The 23302-nt window shown below is 38.7% G+C and overlaps 1 protein-coding gene across 2 annotated transcripts in view; it reads left to right on the forward strand.

Moving 5' to 3' along the window:
* The window catches only part of Pde7b (phosphodiesterase 7B), a 324523-nt gene that overhangs the window by 238333 nt on the left and 62888 nt on the right, over positions 1 to 23302 (forward strand). For both annotated transcript variants that reach the window (XM_046450024.2, XM_046450033.2), the window contains one exon: positions 7784 to 7867. In XM_046450024.2, coding sequence (XP_046305980.1) covers positions 7784 to 7867 — 84 coding nt within the window. The remainder of the gene's footprint in view (positions 1 to 7783; positions 7868 to 23302) is intronic.

The following is a 23302-nucleotide window of genomic DNA, read 5'->3' on the forward strand; positions in this document are numbered from 1 at the left end:
GCCAGAGGATCTCTGGATCTCTGGACATGCACTTCTGCCTGAATTGATGCACTGGGGGAGTAACTCCGTAATGTATGGTCCAAACCAGAATACTTTTGCCTGTGAAAGTGTGCGCTAGTACTAGTTATATCAGACAAGACAACAGGCATATATCAGGACTTTCCAGGGCAAATTGAAATATATGTACACCTCAAATTAACTTGTATTTATTAACCAGATCTCAAATCAAATATTGCCTCTTAAGGAAAACTCACAACAACATCCTTGGCGAGGTAAAGTCTTTATAACTTCCATAACACAGAATACTTCTCTTTTGTTCGACCAATTAGAATTGCAGTTTTACCTTTATGCATAGGATTATTCTGTGCAGGACTGAAAGGTCCAAGAGGCCAAGGTTGTTTCCAAGGTTCCTCGCCATAGTGTTTGCCTGCCCCAAGTTATCATGTTCTGTCAATATCATTTATATCAAGTATCATTTACCAAACAAAGGACACAAAATAGCTTCTCTTTGAAAATTGAACTTTTCTGTGATTGGCACAACTAGCTATCCAGTTATACAAGACAGGAATTACCTGGGAATTACCCTTAAACCATGCCTCTCCCCTCCCACTCAATTCTTCCCCTGCCCATTTTCTTTGTCATCTCCTCTCTCTTCCTCCTATTCCTTGGCCTATTTTTGTCCTTTCTTCTACCCATCTTTCCTCCTATATGTAGATATTTTTTCCCAGAAAGCTAACACACTTATCAGATGCAAAAGACACCACTTCATAAAAACTACAAGTTATTTCTGGAAAATATCATCATTAATTTAAATTGTTTACCTATATTCACAGAAATCTTCTTACTGGAGATCTAATATAAGAGTCTAAATCATATCTTCAACCATTGTTCTAAAATATGAAGTTCTTTTAACTTTAAAAAAAATATATTTAATTTAAATATTTAATAATAAATGATTCTCTTTCAATCTGACTGAAACACTTTATAGGACTACTAGGAAGTCATTTGAAATTCAAATATTTCCAAGATATTAACCCATATAAAGTCATAAAGCCTAACAATGCTTCTGAGAAAGAAATCCAAACTCAAATATTTCATTATCATTAAAAGTCAAACTCTTTCTGGTTTATACAATATCTGTTCATTTACATGTCTCTCTTCTGGACTGCTATTACCTGAGTGCCAAGAGGATTTCTTATGTACCTTTGTATGTCTCTCTTCCCCACCTGCTTTCCAACATCTTGTATAACATTTTGCATGGTCGTTTGTTGAAATGAACTGTGTTGGGCTAGGGTCCCCTTCTGAACCTCCCCTAGAGCTGACCCTTTGAGAACTCATATGCTCAAAGTTCTACTGACCTGCAAGATACTCCCATCTCCAGTGGAATCTGCACCTCCCTGTGGTCTGCCCTGCACCACTGAGGGCTCCATGGTTGCCAAGTCATGCTCCACTGCATTCATGTTCTCCTAGGCTTCCAATGCTGTCCTGAAGGAAGCACCAGGATATGCATTGTACTTTCCTCAGAACACAGTTTTCATGCCTTTGTTTTTTTAACCCTGGCACCTATCAGAGAGAAGAAACACAGCCTGGAAAGATCAAAGGAAACCATGAATAACATCATGGGTGATGGGAAAGAATGCAGACACTGAGCATGCAGTCAAGGGCAAGGTTCCCTGGACTGTCTGATCTAATCCCACTTACAAGCTCTCACCAGACTAGTTCTAAGGACTCAGGAACTCAGACATGTAAAGTCCTTCAAACAGTTCCTGATGCCTGGAAAGCCTCCTAAAAAAATCTCATGGGGAGCAGGTGAGGAACCCCAGAATATTAGAAGAACCGTGCAAAATAAAAAAAAAAAATAGCTACTTTGTTTCAGTGCCTGCTGTATGCCATGCACTGTGATAAGCACATTATATATAAAATACTTCCTTTTTTTAAAGAAAAATAACAGCAATAAACTTGATTTTGAGGAGATTTTGGAGGTAAAAAAGTATTGCCTCAGAGATTTTCTTCTGTAGGGCAGACTTGGACCTCATGGTCCAAGGTAACTCTCCAGTTATTCTTCTGTCTTTGTGATGAAACAAGTTCTTTGTGTTCTTTTAAGTTCTTTTCAGCTTCTTGGAATTCTCCTTAGGCATTCCTGCTGCTTCTTGTTCAATATCTTTTTATTAGACTCTTGTATCCCCAGTGATTGGAACTTATTTTTTTTTTCTCATTTTCCCTCTGAAACACTATCAAGCTGAAAAATGAGGATAGCTCCTATTGTTCCTGGTCTGAGTTTAAACTTATCTTACCTGCTTTAGAAAACAAAGAAATGCTCTTTACACATTCACTTTCACAGCATTCAAATCCACAAATGCACATTTATCCAAAGTGTTTAATGACACTGAGCTGAAGTTGCAAGGTAATACAGAATTATTTGGTAAAATTTCTTTTTCTCTGATTCTGATAAAAGGATCAAGATTTTTAGAAAGAGAAGAAAGAACTTTTTTCACATGCAAAGAAAACTTTATTATTATTATTATTATTATTATTATTATTATTATTATTTTCCTTTTGCCAAAAGTGTGGTTTCTGGACAATTCCCAGTTTCTCTTTCCTGTATATAAAGCTCTCTCAATGAAAGCCCAGGAACATATAGCTAGTGAAACTGACCAATCAATGGATAGGAAGCCTTCTAGTCAAACAATGAATACATAATCTTCAGTGACCAGCCAGGCCCAGCCTCAACCTCTGAAGTGGAAAACTCACCCTCCCCAAGGGAAATTTGGGCCTAATCAGCCCCTTTGGGTCTCTCATGTAAGGCCACGGTACTTAGGACAATAATAATCTCAGCCTGAGTTCTCAAATGGCTGCTTGTACTATCCCATAAATCTATGGAGTGATGAAATTGCATAACCTCCCCCCCCCCACCTTTGTTAGGCTAGATAAACATCCTAAGAAAAATTGTGCTCTTAACTAATTCTGAGAGTAGTCATCTGAAACAAAATCCATAGCCAAGGCAGTGCAGTGTGGTTAAAGTTCAGGTCTAAGATTTGGGGATCAGGTCCTCTATGTCTTCATTTTGCAAGAGGTAGGGGTGACATGAGCTAGTAATGTGTTCAGAAGCTCAAAGGAATACTTTTCACCAGAACTTCTGCTTCCCCGCCGTATTTAGTATATGCTCCACAATTTCAGAGAAGCTTCCTTATTCATTAATGATGCCCCTGCTGTGAATTCCTGCAACCTGTTTCTTCATCGTCTTCCTCATTCTTCTCAGATGCAATAGGAGCACAGTAGCTACTTCTCTGTCCCTCTCTTAGGCCTTCTCCCCACCCTGAAGTGACCTTGACACCCCCACGACTGGGGCTGGAGTCTGGTTCTTGTCATATGGCCTATGTTTCAGCCACTGTAAGTTGTCATCACCGTCAGAGTCTCCACCCTCTTTGCCAGTTACATAAGAGGCCACATAAACGTCTGCTCCGTAGCACAAGCTTTTATTAAACAGACACCGCGCAAGAGGCCAAGTGGGCAAGAGGTCCATCCGGAGCCACATCCCCTGGGAGGGTGAGGGGCTGTCTCCCAGTCTTGGCTCCCAGAGGAACTCAGCTCAGCTCTCTGCCTATGTTTGCAGCCTTCAGTATCAAGGACGACATGTTATGTTTTCAGAGTAAAGAAGCAAAAGAGCAGCAGCCCTTTCAAAATAAGAATTCCCTTGCTGTTTGTTTCCTTTTGGAACACAATAAGAACAGACTGAGGACATGACTCTGAGCTGTCAACGCTTCCTCCCCGGCTTCCACGGCACCTTCCTTTGCCAGGAAAAAAAAAAAAAAAAGCTGCTGAAGTTAAACAAGGGCTTAATGAATAGTCAAAATAATTGTTTAGCTTGGATATAAGGACTTAGGTAAATAGATGATTGCCGGAGACCAGGAGCCAGGAAAAGCCGCTCAGCAGGACACACTTGTTCTGTCCTTCGGACAACAGCCCAGTGGCCTCTGCTCCTCCAGAGACTGTTATTACTGAGTTATTTCTCTCTTTCCACCAGCATATTGAAGCAATTTAGCATCAGAAGGGGCTCATGGAAGCAGGAAGAGGGAAAGAGAACCTTCTATATTAGAAATATATGCTTAATACATTCGTCTTACTGCATTAGAACTTTGATTAAATGGAATAGCCCAGATGTGGGATGTTTGTATTTAACATTTTTAAGGGTAAAACAATCTCTAAAAGGCATTGTAGCCCACTTGCAATTGTCCTGCTTCCTACCTTACTAGTATATTTAGCATGATTTAATCTTTTTTGAAAACAAATATTTACTACCATTAAGGGATATCATGAGGCTTATGAGGAATCCACTTCTAAGACCATAAATGTAGTTACAGACAGTATAAGCAGTGAAACTGAATCTTCCAGGTATGATTTTGTTATTTGTTGTTGTTACTGTTGATTTGTTTGTTTTGCTTATTTGTTGCTTTAGGTATTTTTTGCTATCAACTTACTTTGTAGTTATTTATCTCTTTTTCCAAAAAAAAAAAATGGAGTGTATCATAAAAATTCTGCTTAAATGAGAATTTGAGTAAAGTAATTGCCAGGTAATTACAGTTCTGTGGAATAATATTTTTAATAATTTCTTTCCATTTCTTAATTGAAATCTTGAATTCATCCAGGTAACAGATGCCCCTGCTGTTCAGTTTTGGGGAACCCTGAGGACTATGTGTTTGGTTTTCTTGAAAATAGCTACCAGAGCATTCACTGGGGGAGAAAAGGTTAATGCTTAACTATGTATGCAATTCTCCTACAGAATTATAGCTGATAATTTTGGGAAAAGGTTAAGAATACAGTTGGGGGTTAGCTTTGAGTTCAAGCACAAGCTCTCACTCTACAGATTTGAACAAATAATCAAATTTCCAGTGGCTTTAGTTTCCTCAACTATAAAATCATAATAACACATATTTTGTATTGTTGGGTTGACAATGAGACAATGCATGTAAAATTTAAATGCTCAGCACGGTGGAAGGATTCAATATAACATTAATACTTTTGTCTCACACTCCTTATAATTTCCTCACAACAACATGTAAGGTAGGCAAAATTGCTATAATTATAATTTAAATATTGGAAAATTGAACCTTAAAATGGCTATTGATTTATTTGTCCAAGGTCACCCAATGTGGCAAAATGCTGACCTGTTAATATAAGAGTCCCTTCATTCCTAGTGTATCACTCTCCCATCACCCATTCTGCCCTGTAGTTCTGTCTCTGTCTAGTTTCCTTAAATCCGAAGTCTTACAAGAGGATAGGCCTGTCTGCCTCACAGCCCCAGGTGGACAACAGGAATAAATCCTGTGAAAGGCTTATTAACCTATGTCAATATTACACAGATGGTCTCTGGGAAAATGGTACCCTTATAACTACAAAGTCCAGGGCAACTCTTTGGTGATACTGAGGTGAAAATACTAATAGAGAAGTAAATTCCAAATGGCAAACTTGAAACCCCTGGAAGAGTCCCAAGGGAATGTAGCAACAGGTCAAAAAATCCCCAAACCCAGCCAGCTTCAGAGACCAAATGCCTACAGTCTCCTCTCTATTTTTTTTAATGTATGTCTATCTTACCATCACCATAAAATAGAAATTCATTTATAGTCAGCACTGGATTGTTATGTCATTTTAATAAGCTATATTTTCTTAGTGGAAACTAAAAGGACAACTTCTACAATAGCAAGTACAAGCACAAGGTTATGTTTTGCTGTTTTTGTTTCATTTTTAAAAATCAGCTTTACACACTTCGTAAGGTTAGAAACCAATGGTATTGAGGAGAGATCACTGCCTGTGAAGTCTAAGAACCTAGATTTAACTCCAGCTCTGCTCATTATAAGCATAAAAAGCATCAACTCAGGAAGTTCAAGGAAAGTTAGCAGACTTGTACTGAGTACCTTTGAGGGAGCTGAGCCCTCAGTGAATGCAGAGTGAATCCAGGTCTATGCAGTTGTTCTTCCCTCAGCCACTATTTTTTCACTTATAAAATAAGGAGAAGAGTAGTAGCTCCCTTCACAGGATGAGCATCCAGTGAGAGAAACAAAACAAAAAATTCACTGTGATAATTTTTGAATATTTTTGAAATGCTAGAGCATTATAAACATAGGGTATTAGAGACACCTACCAGGACACTGAGAAACCTTCAACTCCTCTGAGTGGCTTCCTTCAACTGTTGACCATCTAAAGACTTATCAAAAACTAACAGCATTTCCTTCTTCAGTTTCCAATTATATTCATATTTTTAAATGTACTTTTCTATCCCTTCCTTTCTCCTCCCATTTTATCTCTTTTATCTTTTTTAAATCGATTTCTCTCTTTTTGTTCCATATATTGTAGCATCCTTTAGTACCTATATGGCTGTAAAATATCAGATTTTACAAAGCATAATAAATAAGGACAAATATAAAATTCAAAGCAGAGAATATCTCAAGAGCTCATGGCTTGCACTGAGTATTTGCTATTAAGTACTCAGTAATCCTGAGTACACTTGAGACCCGTCTGTGAGGGACATTTAAAGCAGCATCAGTGGCAGGGTTGCAGTGGCTGGGGATCTCACCCAAGTCTCGTTAACAGACTTGGAATTAGGATGGGAGGAGAGAAGATTGTCCCTCCTCTCTGCTCCCAGGCTGAAGCCTGAGTGATGCTTCAGGTCTGGAGGAGAAGTGGCTTATAGATGGTGCTCCGTTGCTCCCAAAATTGATACTCCTAGAATTGAAACCCTCCATGATTCAGTTATTCCAGAAATATATTGTTTTCATGTATTTCTCCCTCTCCACAGATTCTGCAAGAAATGTAATAACTGGAAAACCTGTTTTTTTTCACTCTTGTCAACAAAGGACATTTGTTTGGTCCACCACGTTCCAGATAGCACACAAAGTGCTATGGAGAAATGCAGATCACATCATATGCAGGGATCCCTGCTTTGCAGGAGTTTAGAAGGAAGGAAACAGCATTTATTGCTAGGCAGCGAATGTTATTTTAGACACTGATGATGGCACATTGAAGCAAGTCATTTTCACTTTATAAATGAGGCAACTGTGGCTAAGAGAAATAAATTCCTCAAGATTGCCAGGTAGCAACTGTCTGAGCCAGGCGTCTCCAAGGTCCTCCTTATTCTGAAACTCATGCATCCTCTGTGCTATTTTACCACCTTTGGGGAAGGCAGAACACACACACACACACACACACACATCAGAAAGGGAAAAGAATACACCCATTAAAAGAAGCCTACAAATAAATGCATACTAGAAACTCTACAGATTATCATAGGTGCAAGGGTGGTTAACAGTCTAAAGCACCTGGAGCTAATTAGCTTCTAATGCAAATCTATGATACAACCTAGGGAAAAGGAGGATAATCACCAGTCAGAAAGCAATTGTGCTGGGACCAAGAGAAATGACACTGCTAAGAAGGAAAGCTATGATACCAACACACCATTTGTCCTTCCAGGTTCAGATGGCCTCATCTTTATGGCCCTGAAAAGTATAAAAACACTTAGGAAACCTTAAAAGTTGCTCTAATTTTCACAGACCAGGCAAACATAAGAGAGCAGTGGTTCATTCATTAGAGTTTTGCCAAGCTCATTATACTCAGCATTAATTATACACCCCTTCCCACCTATCACTCTCTTAAATACGCTGGAAGGGAATCATTCTTCTCCTGACATCTGGTGTTGGTTCCGTTGACATAATCGGTTAAGAGGATTTGCAGAGAAGTGAACACACTTGGCAACATCTTCAAACCTTTGTTTGGATTTTCTGTTTTCTAGGAGATGTACGACTAAGGGGTCAGACGGGGGTTCCTGCTGAACGCCGTGGCTCCTACCCATTCATTGACTTCCGCCTACTTAACAGTGAGTAATCAAGAGTACCTGGAAAGGAACAAAAGTTGCTTCAAAAAGAAAAAAAAAATTCATTTCCCTCTAAACTTCAAAACCTGCTGAGGTCTGCCTTCCTTCCTCTACCTCTGTCCTCCCCACTGGACCTGAAACCTTTGTCTTTCCATTTCCTCACCAATGAAGTCATTCTGGCCCTGGCTACCTCTCAGCATTCTAGTGAGGGTACAGTGAGCTCATGTCAGCTTTAAAAATGTCAATCTTAAAAGCTGTGAAACCCTATACAAGGAAGATATTATTTTCACTTTCTAGCTTGTTCTCTCTACTCTCAGCCAGGACTAAACTAGATGAGATTCTATTTTACCTTTGAAACTTCCCAGGGAAGCCTACTCTACAGTTGCCCTTAAAAACCCACCCACCATCTAACTCTCTCTTCTTTGTCTAATCTAAATCCTTGAGGACTGTCCCTGCATTCCTGGTCATCTGGTGAAGACTATGAGGACGTAGTTTGCTCTTGCCACTTCCTCCTTTATTTTATTTTATTATTTTTTTTTTTGGTATTGATACTTGAATTTATTTATTTATTTATTTTTTATTGGTTGTTCAAAACATTACAAAGTTCTTGACATATCATATTTCATACATTAGATTCAAGTGGGTTATGAACTCCCATTTTTGATTACCTCCCAAGTGCTCTTCTACTTCTCCCTTCCATTACCACTCCTAGGTTCAAGTTCTGCTCAACCTTGAATTCCTAGTTCTCATGAGGAATCTTAAATTCCTTCAGAAGCCCAAATCAGTGACCAGTCATCCCTCCAGATTTCAAATCTTCTATCATAATATTTTTTTCACCTTGAACTTGTGGTGGGTGGTAAGGGAGATAATGAATGAATCTCACAATTTCCTCCAAGATTTTCACTGTGTGTTTCTTATATCATTCTCCATCTATAATTTCAAAGTCCTGAATTGAATGTACTTTCCTTTGACATAAACAAGCTCAGTTCAAGAGGTAATTTGATTTACCTTGACCCCTGAAAATTATTAGAAGAAATTATACCTGACTATTTCTGATCCTTAGATCCATGAAACCAATAAGAGATGGACATGTTAGTATTTCTCCTGGATTGTTAATCTCACATATCAATGTGCAGTATCTATTTTTGTTTGTTTGTTTGTTTGTTTGTTTGTTTGTTTTTTGAAGTGGGTTGTTTGTTTTACCTCTTTCAGGGATATAGAGATTTGGAATAACTTTCTTATCCACACCCAGCAAAATACATTTTAGAATTCAGAATCGAGTAGCTACATCAAGGTGATATTGAACACAAACTGTGGGAGCTAGTTTTATCTATGACCTGTCCTTATTGACTTATGCCTCCAAATGGGCTTTTTCAACTATCAATAGAAGTTATACCTTTCACAGTCTCTAGACTGTATGGATTTCTAGGTTCCAGGCATGTGGTTCCACCAAGCAGGACACACATGAGCAAAGAGTTCAGTGCACTATTTCATACAGACCAGAACTCTTTAATGGAATCACATTCTGAAAGTCAAAGGGAAAAAAATAACCACAAAGCCCCTTTTTGATAGTAAATAAATCTTACTTTATAATATAATATAAACCACAAGAAAATTAGGAAAATAGAAAATATTTATCTTTATAATTTAAAAGTTCCAAATGATTCTCTTTAAATTTAATGCTAAGCAACATCCTGCGAACTGTGATGATCTTCACACGTGGGACTATGAAATATTCAATTGTCTACATCACGTGCTTCTAGATATTAAAAAAACACTTGGAGGTTTTAAAAATAATTTGCTTCTTTTACTTTTTTTAATCTGAAAAAAAACTGCAAACATCAAAAATTAAAGAGAAATTCATTGCAGGTAATATTTCATCGTTATACCATTCACCTATAAAAGAGCATCCACAATCAGCTGTCACCCTGTCACCCCTCTGCCTGAGATCTTCCAGGAACTTTCTGGTGCCTGGGTTCATCCTGATCCTTTCCTGGCCCTGGATGCTGTCTGAGCCTCCATCTGCATTTCTTCCTGTTGCCATGACCCTCCATACATTGAGTGGCAGTGTTGGCCATCCATCTGGAAAGTCCCTTTTCCAATCTTCTCAGCACTCCATTCTGGATAACTCTTTCATTCATGTCTCTTTATTTTTAACATATACTAAGTTGATGCTAATTTATCTCCATTGTATTTTGCTTTATAAGTGGTCTCAAAGTTTTTCCTAGATATATAAAACACATCCCTAAATATATAAGATCCTAAGAACGATATCTTCTTTATTGGTTTATTTTTTAATTGGTGCATTAGAATTGTACATAAATGTGGAATTCATTGTTATATATTCATACATGAGTGCACATGATAGTTTGTTTAATTTCCTTCTGCTGTTCCTTCCCTTTTCCATCCTTCCTTCCTCTCTTGTTACCCTTCTTCTACTCCACTGTTCTCCCTTCTATTTTCATGAGATCCACCCCCCTTTTTAATTCCTATTACTCTGTAGCTTCCACACAGAAAAGAAAACATTTGACCTTTGACTTTCTGTGCCTGGATTTTTTTCACTCAACATAATGTTTCATCCATTTACCAGCAAATAACATAATTTCATTCTCCTTTATGACTAAGTAAAACGTGTGTGTGTGTGTGTGTGTGTGTGTATCACATTTTCTTTACCCAATCATCAATAGGCTGGTTCCACCACTTAGCTATTGTGAATTGTGCTGCTATAAACATCAATGTGACTGTATCACTATGGTATGCTGATTTTATTTCTTTAGGATAAATACCAAGGAGTGGGATAGCTGGGTCATATAGTGGTTACATTTCTTGAAGATTCCTCATACTGCTTTCCAGAGTGGTTATACTTATTTGCAGTCCTACCAACAATGTATAAGTGTACCTTTTCCCCTACATTCTTGCCAGCATTTGTTATTTATAATTTTGATGACTGCCATTCTAATTGGAGTAAGATAAAATCTGAGTGTAGTTTTGATTTGTCTTTCCCTGATTGCCAAGGGTATTGAATATTTTTTCATGCATATATTGTCCATTGACATTTCTTCTTTTGAGAAAAGTCTGTTTAGTTCATTGGGTTTTGTTGTTTTTTTTGTTTGCTTGTTTTTGGTGTCTTTTAAGATACACACACACATACACGTGTGTGTGTGTATATATATATATATATATATATATATATTCTTACTGATTACAAATATATATATTTGATTACATATATATAACTAATTATATATTCTTATTATTAATCTCCTGTTGGAAAATAACTGTCAAAGATTTTTCTCTCATTCTGTAAGCTCTCTCTTCATACTCTTGTTTCCTTCATACTCTTGTTTCTACATATCCTATTTTCCCAGCACCATTTGTTTAAAATGCTATCTTTTCTCCAATGTATGTTTTTGACACCTTTGTTAAGGATCAGATGACTATATCTCTGTGGATTTGTCTCCACGTCTTCTATTCATTTCTGTTTTATGCCAATACCATGTTATTTTGTAACTAACACTCTGCAATATAATTTTGAGATCAGATATTTTGATGCCATTAGTATCACTCTCCTTGCTCAGGATGTCTTTGGCTATTCTGAGTTTTGTATTCTTCCATATGAATTTAAGGATTGTTTTTTCTGGTTCCATGAAGAATGTCATTGGTATTTTGATGGTGATCACATTAAGTCTGTATATAGCAGTATGTCCATTTTTATAATATTAATTGCCTATCCAAGAGCATGGAAGGCCTTTCCATATTCTAAGGTCTTCTTCAATTTGTTTATTCAATGTTCTCTAGTTTTCATTGTAGAGGTCTTTTGCCTCTGTTAAATTTATTCCCGAGTAATTTTCTTGTGGCTATTGTGAATGGAGTTATTTTCCTGATTTCTTTCTCCGCAGATTCATTATCAGAATATTGGAAAGCTATTGATGTTTGTATGTTGGTCTTGTATCCTGCTGCTTTGTTGAATTTATTTATTAGCTCTAGAAGTCGTTTTGATGAAGTGTTTTGGTTCTTCTAAGTATACAGTCACGTCATCAACAAACAGATAATATGCTCTCTTCTTTTCCTATTTGTATGCCTTTAATTTCCTTCTCTTGTCTGATCACTTCAGCTATAGTTTCAAGAACTGTATTGAATAGGAGTGGTTAAAGTGGACATCCTTGTCCTATTCCTGCTTTCAGTTTTTCTCTGTTAAAGTATGATGTTGGCCTTGGGTATGTTATATGTCGTCTAAGCCTTTATGACAGTTTTGTTCTCTCTCCCAAAGAGGTATGTTCATTTTATCCCTAGTTTTTCCAGTGTTTTTAACATGAATGAGTGCTGGATTTTGTCAAAGGCTTCTACATCTATTGAGATGATCATGTGATTTTTTTTGTCCTAAATATAATCTCTTTATAGTTACTGGCCACTCAATAACTACATAATTAATTTATCACTTAGATGAAAGGGTCTCCTCAAAAAGATTCTACAAATGAAAATCATGCACTACATTTAATTGAACTGTACAGATAGGACTAAAGACCTCTGAGACCCTTCCTGTGTATAATTCCTGCATGTGCCCTAGCAGTGAGTTGAAGCTAGAAGCCATAATGTCACTATGATCACCCTCCAGTTTCCTAACAGCAATTATAGCAGCTTGTCACCATGTAGCAGTAGGTATGTGAATCTGTATAAGATGCAGTCACATAGAATATACTTGTCATATCTCCTAGTACTTCATACAGTCTATCATCTACTTCATTTTCCTTAATCTCATTTATGTCCTTGTTGAGGTTTGCCTGAGCTGTTAATGTATGCTTTCTGCCTAAAGGAAAGCATTTTAGAACATTTTTTCTCCTAATATTTATTTTTATCAACTCATCTAATTCTATATGATAAATACTAAACTAGTTTAAAGTGATTCTTTATATCATTTACCTTAATATTGAGTCAATGTTTTTTCCCAAGGATGAACACAGAACCAAAACTTCATTTTCCTCTACTGTTTGCAGTTTTATTCTCTCTCCCAAAGTAGAATCTAATCGAGAACTTAAAAAAAAAAAAAAAAGTCATTTCTAGGAAAAAACGAGATCACTAACAGTCTGTTTCCTGGTTCTGCATTCCTACAGCTGTCCTTCTAAAATGCTTAGTCAAACCCACACAACTGCCATTTCCTATCCAAAATGCCCCTGGCTGTTGTCCCTCCACCACTTGCTTTAGTATCTGTCTTTAATCACTGCAAACCAGCACAAGCAAGAATTCATATTAATCATAAGGCCCACTGCATTTCTACATTAGCCCCATTAACCACGGTTCTAATCTGTCACAGCAGACAGGGGACATTAGAATTAATATCCAAATAACTTATCTTCTGTCAGAACAAAGTCACTAGGATATTAAATCAGAGGTGGACAAATGACTAACTTATTTACCAGATCTGCCCACATCCCCCATCACTGTCTGTTTTGATAAATAAATTTTATTGAAAGACAGCCAAGCTCATTTGTTTATATGTCTGTCATCTAGGATTGTTTTCACACCAAAATGGCAGAGTAGTTGCAACAGAGACCATATGGTCCACAAAGTCTGAAATACTTCCTCTGGGGCCCTTCATAGAAAAAAAATTGCTAACCCCTAACTTAGACTTTTTTTTTTTTTGATCAGGATTGAACCCAGGGGATCTTAACCACTGAAGCATATCCCTAGCTTTTTTTTTTTTTTTTTTTTTTTTTTTTTTAGACAGAGAGACACTGTCTCTCTAAGTTGCTTTAGGGCTTCTCTAAGTTGCTGAGAGGCTGGCTTTGAACTTGTGATCTTCCTGCCTCAGCCTCCCAAGCCACAGGGATTAGAGAGTGTGCCACAGCTCCCACTTTAGGTTGTTGTTTTTTGGTTTTGGGGTTTTTTTTTAAACATAGTAAGAGGGTTTTGTGACATTTCCATGGACATATTCAGTTAAGTTTATTTTCCTTTGTTAATATCATTGCTTTACTTTCAAGAATGGGCATAATATTGGCTAAGTTTATGTGAGATAGAAATAAAAACAGAACATGAACCTCTCTTATTGACCTAGATTTAAAATTTCAATTTAAAATGGTAATTTCAAATTGTACCAACATTCTGCAAGATATGCCTTTTTCTATATATATTTTTGGGGGGTGGGGGTAAAGTGCCTATGGTCTACATATAAACTGGTTATTTACTTCGTTTACCTGGTGTAGTCCTGTTATCTGGGCATATGTACTAACAGTGCCATCTTTGATTCCCAATATATTCTGTTTTGGACAATAAATTGTAGGCCAACTGCTTATAAAGATTTTCCCACAAAAGAATATTCCAATACAGTGCTTCTCAAAGATCGCATGCAGAAATACGTTCTATATACAGCATCATGACTATAGTTCATAACAAATGAATTGTAAACTTGAAAATTGGTAAAAGATTTTAAGTGTTCTTACCACAAATAAATATGTGAGGTCATGCATATATTAATTAGCTTGATTTAGCTATTCCATAGTGCATGTTTAATTCAAAGCATCATCTTGTGTACCATAAATATATTTAATTTTTACTTATTAATCAAAAAAATACAGGATATGCATCCCAGATATTAAGTCAGGAAATTCCCTTCATAACTAGGCATGGTGGCGCATGCCTACGATCCCAGTGGCTCTAGAGGCCGAAGCAGAAGAATCACGAGTTCTGCACTTTAGCAAGACCCTCCTCAATTTAGTGAGACCCTGTCTCAAAATTTTAAAAAAGGGCTAGGAATGTGACTCAGTGGTAGATACCCCTGACTTCAACCCCCAGTACCAAAAAAAGAAAATCCCCTTCATAAGAGATCCATCCAGATCAATAGAAATACATAGAACAAAGTTACTTGTTAAAAGTCAGTTTCATAGCTTGGCACGGTGGCACACAACTATAATCCCAGTGGCTCAGGAGCCTGATGCAGGAGGATCTTGAATTCAAAGCCAGCCTCAACAACTCAGTGAGGCCCTAAACAATTTAGCAAGAACTTGTCTCAACATAAAAATACAAAAAGGGCCGGGAATGTGATTTAGTGACCAAGCGTCCCTGGGTTCAATCCCCAAAAAGTCAGTTTCATTTCCTGTTTCTATTTTACCTAATTTAGAAGAGAGGTATCTATAAGATTTTCTAGAAGCTTCTAGAGAGAAAGAAGCAGGGGACCAGCACCATAGAAGCAGGGCTCTAGCACCATTCTAGGGGACACAGGAAACATAGCCCTTTAAAGAAGAAAGTTATCTTCATACCTAACCATGGAGGGACAGAACAGGGAGAGAAGGGTGGAAGTTATTTTTATTTCAGAAGAAGAATTGAAACACGGAACAGAAGAAGGGCAGGAGGGATGGAAACATAACAGTTCAATTATCCCAATGCCAATTTCCCCTGGATGTATTTCATTTACAACAGCCTTGGCTGCGAGGAGGAAGCAGGAGAGAAAACATAGAGAAGGGTGTTCAGAGACGTAGATACAGAGGTGAGAGTGGCAGAGGAGTCACAATCTTCAAAAATCAAGGGCTCCTGCAGCTCTGTCTCCTGATTTAATATAATCAGTAGCCTGAGTAGATAATGACTAGGTTGAGATGTTCCCGTAGCAACCATTTCAGAACAACACAATGTGATTTCCACACAGGCTCAGCAGAGGAAGTGACATACAAAGAAAACATTCCCAGGAACTGGGGAGTCTTTGAGAACCAGCACTGTTGCTGTAGGTTTTAGGACACAAATTTCAGCCACATAAGGAGCCTGGTACTCCAAACCAGCCCCGGGGCTTTGCAGTAGTAGGTTAATTGGCTATTTGGCTTTTCCTGCCTGTTAATTTGCTAATCTTGATCTTTAAAACTCTGTTTCTCTAGACTCACCTATACAGTCAGGGCCATTTGGGCTGTACAAGCATGAGATCATTTTATCAGAGCAACAAAGATACTTTCCTTTGCTTATTATTTTCAAAATGGAATCAATATATGCAAACACACACACACACACACACACACACACACACACACACACACCCACTCTAACCTTTTTATGAAGAAACAACCCAGAGACTCAAATACTCTTTTAAAAGGCTGCCATCTAAGGCACACTTCATCTTACAGTTATTTTTTCTTTGACTTCTAAAATACATGTAATGAAGGACTGTGGACCCAGCATGTTAGAAACCACCTGGCAGTAAGTGATAGCTCCATCTTAAAAATGATGGACAGTTTGTTTGCAGAGTCCATTATCTAAGGGAGAATTCCTAGTAGATGGTGACAGGCTCTCAGTGATCTTTTTAAGGATGCCCTTTAAAGTAACCTCTATGAACTACACAAAATGTAGAGAAAGTGAACAAGATGTCACAGAGCTATATGAAGGCAGTCTGTCTGATAGAATGCAATTGCACCTCCAGCCCCAACCCCAAGCAGACAAGGGAGGTGCCAGTTGGGTCTACTTCAGACATCTCACACTTACGAGTGCCAGCATAACACCCCACAATTTCAAAGTTCAATATTTACCTTCCTCTAGAAGAAAGGCAAAGAACTGGTTGTGGTTGTGGTGTTTTCTGGCTCAGCTGGATCATGCTCCATCAGGATATCTGGCTGCCAGCTCCCTAGCACTTCAGCTACGGAAGTGCCAAACCAGTAGGATGGTTAGCCACCAAAATGCCACTTCATCGCGGGAGACAGAATTGACAGTATCCTGAGTGTCTCATTCATTCCCTATCTCTATTCCATCAGAAACATCCATGGGGCACTTCCCATGGTAGGCAGTGTGCCATGGTAGGAGATACAAAGGTGAATGAGACATAGGCATTACCCTTGAGGAATTTATAGAGACATAAGCAAATAAATTCGTTATAGTGTGATAGTTCTATTAATACAGGCAGGTATAATATGAATATATGTAATATGAAAAATATATACATTGTATACAAGTCAGAGAAGTTAGTTCTATCTTAGGACACTGGGGAATTCCTAAGCTTCCTGAGGATTAAACCATAAACAAGGACTAAAGGGAAGCAAGAGAAAACGCATGCTGAGAGTAACTTCCAGTGCCATTCTAAAATACGCTTCACCAACTTATGAAACCAGGTAAGTATTGTCAAAAATGTACTCAACCACATAAAAACATTATTGACAGATGAGGTATTCACATAGGATTTCAGCAAAGAAATTGAGGAGGGTCATTCAAAGTACCTGGTAGTCAGCAAAAACATATTCAAAAATAAAAATAGTTTTCATAATTTAAAGTTGACCCCACAACAGCCGTTAACTTCTGTTAAGCTGGCTGATATCATTTAATGGGGATTTACTTCTTATCTGAGTGATGAAAAATAGAAAATTGGATCAAAGATCCCAGTGTCTATCTCCATTCCATTATTATTCATTCATGCACACACTCTATACCAGGGAGGAAGCCAAGGGACTCTGAGCCACATCAGTAACCAGAAGACCAAGCTAGCTTTCACATAATGGATAACTTCCATCTCAGACAGCAGACAGAGGGGTCTAACAGATGCAGCAAACAAAAAATATTTGCACTATTCCTTTCAAGTTGAAAAGAATTGTTGGATGGGGGTGGAATATAATATATGCTACCCCTGGGCTGAGGATTCTGAAGGCTAGAAAGGAATCTGAGATATTCCTCTGCCCTCAAACAGCTCACAATCTCACTATAAGGAACAGACAAACACATGCTAAGTCAAGGATCATACAATAATTTAATAACTTAATTCTAAAATAATTGACATAAACAGTAAAGCAGAGTCTAGAGAAGGCAGAGGTTTCTGAAGTGCCCTGAGCAAGAGAAGGGGGCTTGATGGTTTTATGCTAAACCCCAAAACATAAGAAAGAAAGAGTATTGACTGGTTAAGGAATTGCCTTCTAATGAGAATGATCTGACAGATGGAAACTAAAATCATTAGGCAAGAAGAATGTCTAAAAAAAAGTAAATAAAGTATGTTGACTAGAGAAAAAATTAAAATGTTGGGATGTTAATATAAAGAATTTGAACTTGACTCACTAAGCAGAGGATCACTAGAGAATTTTGAGAAAAAAGATGAACAGGACTGAATGGTTTTTTCAGAAAATTAACTGACATCCATCTGTAGGAAGGACAGACAATGAATGAAGAGAAATGTAATCAGAAGACAGACTATGATAGCAGAAGATACAAAACTATAAGTCAGAGGTATTGTATGGAAGAGGAGGTAAAACTTGATGATACTGAATATTGTGGAACTCCAGAAGGTGGTCTGGCCATCTGAAAACTTCAGTGGTAATGGAAAGGGCAAGTTGGGGAAAAGATGAGGAGCTCAGCTGAAACAGGTCGAATCTGTAAGAAAGTCAAGTAGAAATGTCAGAATGGGAGCTGGAAATAAAGGACCAGGGTGCAGATGAGAAGCCTATTGTGGAACTTCCATTTGAGGATCAAAATCTTCCAAAGAGCCATATGACCATTTTACAAAGTCAACAACTACTTTGTCGGAGGGCCCCTATATTTTTAATTTATGATAAACTTGATTTAGCAAAGCACTGCAAAAGCATTGATGATAGAGCCCATAAGGAAGTGAGTTTCACCAGCAATTGATTTTCCTGTATGAAAAATTATCTTGACATGCCCCCACCCCACACACTGCCACCATCTTGGATTCTGTTTGGCACAAGGGTGTCTGCTTGGGTCAGACCTAATTCACCTGCACCAAACAGAGAGAGATGGCAATTTCCCACTGCAGTACTTCCTTGAGCAAAACCCAAACCCCCTTGGTATATTTCTGGTATGGCAGGGCCTCCTCGGTAAAATATAGAAGGAAGCAGAATAAATTAGGTTTCTTTTGAGTGAATCTACCCTATGAGTCACTGACTGAGAATGTTTTGTTTGTTCAATAAAATTAAATTTGACCTCTTCTCCAGAATAGGCAAAGCTTATCTCTTGTGACTTCATTAAGGGGGTTATTTCCTCTCATTGCCACCCCACCCTCAAAGTTTCAGGAGATAAAAGGGATTCATCATGGTCCCCATTCTCCTATATATATGAAAAAATAGAGAGTATCCCTTTCCTTAACATCTTTTCCTTAACATCTTCCCGGTTTCCAGATCTCAGGGTTAACACACACAATCAACGAGCTCTTGTTTTCTTCCCAACTAGCAAACCAAATTGCCTTGGGGCACCTGGGTGGTTTATTACTTGTAAGTAACTTTCAGAGGGAGGGCAGCAATTACAGAGGAAAGTCCTAAGGGGAAGATGGCTCTTGCCATGGCACCTAGCAACAGCCACCATAACATTGAGACAGGAGGTGTTTAATCCCAGGCACAGGATGCATGAAGCCAGGTGTGCAGCCCTCTTAGGTAAGGCTCTCCCAGGCTTTCAGTCTCTGGAAAGCCTAGAAGCACAAGAGAACTACTATAAACACTAGAAATAATAGAGACCCTTAAAAACTCACCCACAGGCCGCCGCCTCCCTTCCTCCCTACCATGGTTACCCCCACTTGAAGCTGTGAGCACACTAAACTCCCACTGCCCCGGGCATGCAATAAACCATTGACAACACAGCTTTGGAATCAGATCTGGCCCAAATCTACTGTTTTTGTGAGCTTGGGAAAGATGCCCAAACTACTTAATGTGTCCACATGTATGGAAAGAGATTATAATGCCACCCTTCCTGGGTTGTGCTGAGAAATCCATGAGATAAATGTCTCCAGCAGCCTGTCTTGCTTATAATAGGTCCATAATAAATGTAGTTAAACTTTGGATGTTTTTTTCTGTGTCTGTTGTGCACACCCCTCCCCAGCCACTTCTCCTTGGAAGAAATTATTCACCCTTTGAGCCCTAGCCCTGGCATCATGTGCTTGGTGAAGTCTTCTTCAACCCTCCCGAGGGCCCAAATGCTCATTCTCTTCATGCTCTCAGTCCATCTCCAAGAAAGCATCATCATGCTATCACTGCAAACTCATGGAACCTGAATCTGTAGAAAACAGTATCTTTTCAAAACATCCTGAGCCAGCCAGGCATGGTGACACATCCTATAATCCAAACAGCTCGGGAGGCTGAAGCAGGAGGATAGTGAGTTCAAAGCCAGCCTCATCAATTTAGTGAGGCCCTAAGCAACTCAGTGAGACCCTGTCTCTAAATAAAATGCAAAAAAGGGCCGGGGATGTGGCTTAGTAGTTCAGTGCTCCTGAGTTCAATCCCCAGTACCAAAAGAAAAGTCCTGATAAATAAACCTGGCTCAACGCCTTCCATGAGTTTTTGAGAATCACTTATATATGTCAATAATAGCAAACAATAATAATGGTAGTTAATATGTCTGAAGCCTTTAAGTACTACACACTGCCTTATGTGCTTTGCAAAGATGGACCTATTTATTTCCCACAAAACCCTTATGAGGCAAGAACTACCACTGAGGGTGAGGAAACGGAGACCCTCAGAAGAGAAATAACTCATCTAAGGTCACCCAGCTTGTAAGCCAGAATTCAAACCCCCAAAATATGGTTCTCCTAACCATGGTGAAATATATATTTTTTTACATATGAATTTAATGCTCAAAGGCTATGCATGTATGCAATGGACTCCTTTTACCTGAACTCTCTATATAATAATTACTCCTTTCAAATATTTTGTTGTAATTATTTTTACTTTTAATTAATAATTAATTAGTAATTATTACTTTTTGGCATTAAACTACTTCATTATCTTTGAACAAATATTTCTATAACTTAATGTGGAAATATGTGTTTAAACACCTAAAATAGCAGGTTTTATAGCAGTTCCATTGTATTTTTCAATATTCTTGCTGCTTTGGCAGAAAGTGACAAATGACAAATTTCATCACCCGACCTGTGTTCTTTGATAAGAAAAAGAAGGGTGTGGTGGTGACAACTGAGGATACTTGTAAGCTGTCCCCAAAGAAGAAGGAAATGGAACTACTATTGTGACAAATTAAAATCAGATTTGTGTCTGCCACCAGTTGCTTTAATTTTTCTCAAGGGGGAATTGGTTATTTCCTGTCGTGCAAATAGCACATCATTGAAATACACAGTTTCTAAAAATGTTTATAATATGTTAAATAAAAGAATAGAATATGAAATATTCTATATCTAAAAAGAAAATCTCAGTTGTTTATGAATATATGCCAAAAATTTAACATGGCTCATTTTTCAGATGATTATTACTTCCTATTTTTTTCTGCCATAAAGCATATATTTCTCCAAAGTCAGAAAATAATGAGATTTTGGTTTTTAAAAAAGCTCATTGTCTTCCAAAAACAAGATTTTGTCCTAAAAATGAAATTGCAGCCATGGGCCAGCAAACATTATTTAATAGGCCACCTTGGAAAACCAGTTGAAATGGTGACATTGGATGGCCATCCAAAGCTCTGTGTGCTATTTTACAATGATGGCTGGTCATGTAAAGATAAAATTTATTCCAAATAACATGAAATCAAATTGAAGTAAGTCTTTGAAATGTGGTGATGTAGCTCTTGAGCAAAGGTACTCAAGAGAGCATTCAGCCCAGTTTTTCATTTGCAATCAAAAACAATACAACATACGCAAAGGCTCCTTGCGGGGTAACGAAAGAGTTAAAAGCCAGCATTACACTGTTTGGCATTCTGTCTTCCTATCAACCACATGGCCTTTCTTATTTAAGTCTTACCTTGAAGATAGGTATAACATTAGTTCTACGCTTGCAATGAGAGAAACCGTAATTCAAGGATTCCCCTGGAATTGAGTGGGACTGGTCCAGGGACAGCTGCTGGGCTTAGATTCTGGTAGCAGCTTCCTGCATGCTCAGGTCCTGGGCTAGAAGAGGGGGCTTTTCAGGAGTGCAACCCCACAGGACTGCTGGCAAGGTAGTGAGTAAATGAGGGGAGAGGTAGGACAGCACCAGCCACCATAGAACTTCTCAAAAGACGCAGGTTTGTATCATCACTGTTATTAGTATTCCCATTTATCCACTATTATATGTAGAAATGCTCTGATGGGTGTACAGTACTTAACAATATAAAGCCCTTGATTTTTATTGAAGAGAGTGAGTGGTTTATTAGCCCTTTTTATTTCCCAGTCTTTCAACAAATATTTACTGGGCTTCCCCTACTATGCCAGACACACCTTCCAACATGTGGTTAGAAATAAAGCAGTAGGGCCAGGAGCAATGGTGGATGCTTGTAATCCCAGGGGCTCGGGAGGCTGAGGCAGGAGGATCATGAGTTCAAAGCCAGCCTCAGCAAAAGCAAGTCACTAAGAACTCCCTGAGACCCTGTCTCTAAATAAAATACAAAATAGGGCTGGGGATGTGGCTCAGTAGTTGAGTGCCCCTGAGTTCAATCCCCGACACTCAATCAATCAATCAATCAATCAATAAAGCAGTAGGAATACAGAACAATAGATGGAAAAGTGGAGTTATGGAAGGGGGGTTAACTTGTTTTGGGGGGTTTGACATTTAAGCATTTGAAAATTGCCGTGAGAAGGAGCTGGTTGAGAAGGGACAATAGAAGAGAAAAGTCAGTGCGGAGATGAAGCATACTGAGAGACAAGAGGGGAGGACCAGCCTCAGGAAGCACAGGTGGGAAGAAGGAGAGGAGGGACGCAGCCTAGGAAGTGTCAGGTTTCTTAGCAGAAAGGTAAGGAACTTCCTGTGCGGTGATTTCTTGTCGCTTTCTAAAGCAGTGAGCCAGGTGGAGGGTGCTGGAGAATGGACAGCCGGAGAGGCCACCAGAGCTTGGTGGTCATACACGGGAGCCAGTGGAGATAAGCCTGCCCCTCTTCCCACCACCCCCACACTCCCACATCTCCCCCCAGCAACATTAGAACTGGAAAACAAAACCCTCTCCTCTTTGTGCTAATTTGTGCTCCATGGGAAACAGAATCTATCAAGAACGTGCAGCAAGGAAAACAGTTTCACTCCCAATGTCTGCCTTTGCACACCCACCCCACTCCCATCCACAACTAACAGCATGCCGCAGGAAGACAGCTGCAGATGCAGCTAATTCGTTACTGGACCGAGGTGGGGAGATGCTCCCTCTTTGCTCTTCTGCCCCCAGTGGCTCTGGACCCAACAATTCTAGTGTCTTTTCTCATAAAAGCACCCCCCCAAAATAAAATAAAGTAGAACACACTGACCTTCACATTGCAAGCCCTGGCAGCCTCCCTCTTCCGCCACCCGGCACACCACTATTTGACAATCCTTGCTATGTGAGGCCTGAAATTGCCCCCATCTCCTCCCCTCTCCTTGTCTCATTCTTTCTTTTTGTGCCCTATCATATCTGCTTTATCTTTTATTTTGGACATAATTCTTGGAAAAGACTAGAAAACTAAAACTCTATCCAAAAACAAATCTTCCCCTTGGAAGACCCAAAATAGATCCCCCTGCCTCTTTAAGAAGAAAAGGTAAACCAGATTAAACAATTCACATTTCTTGAGCAGCTAGTGCATGCAGGTTACTAAGCTATGGGAGA

Source organism: Marmota monax, unplaced genomic scaffold (genome assembly GCF_021218885.2).
Source record: "Marmota monax isolate L192 unplaced genomic scaffold, Marmota_monax_Labrador192_F-V1.1 WCK01_AAM20220418_F8-fsc00030, whole genome shotgun sequence".
NCBI classification, from domain to species: Eukaryota; Metazoa; Chordata; class Mammalia; order Rodentia; family Sciuridae; genus Marmota; species Marmota monax.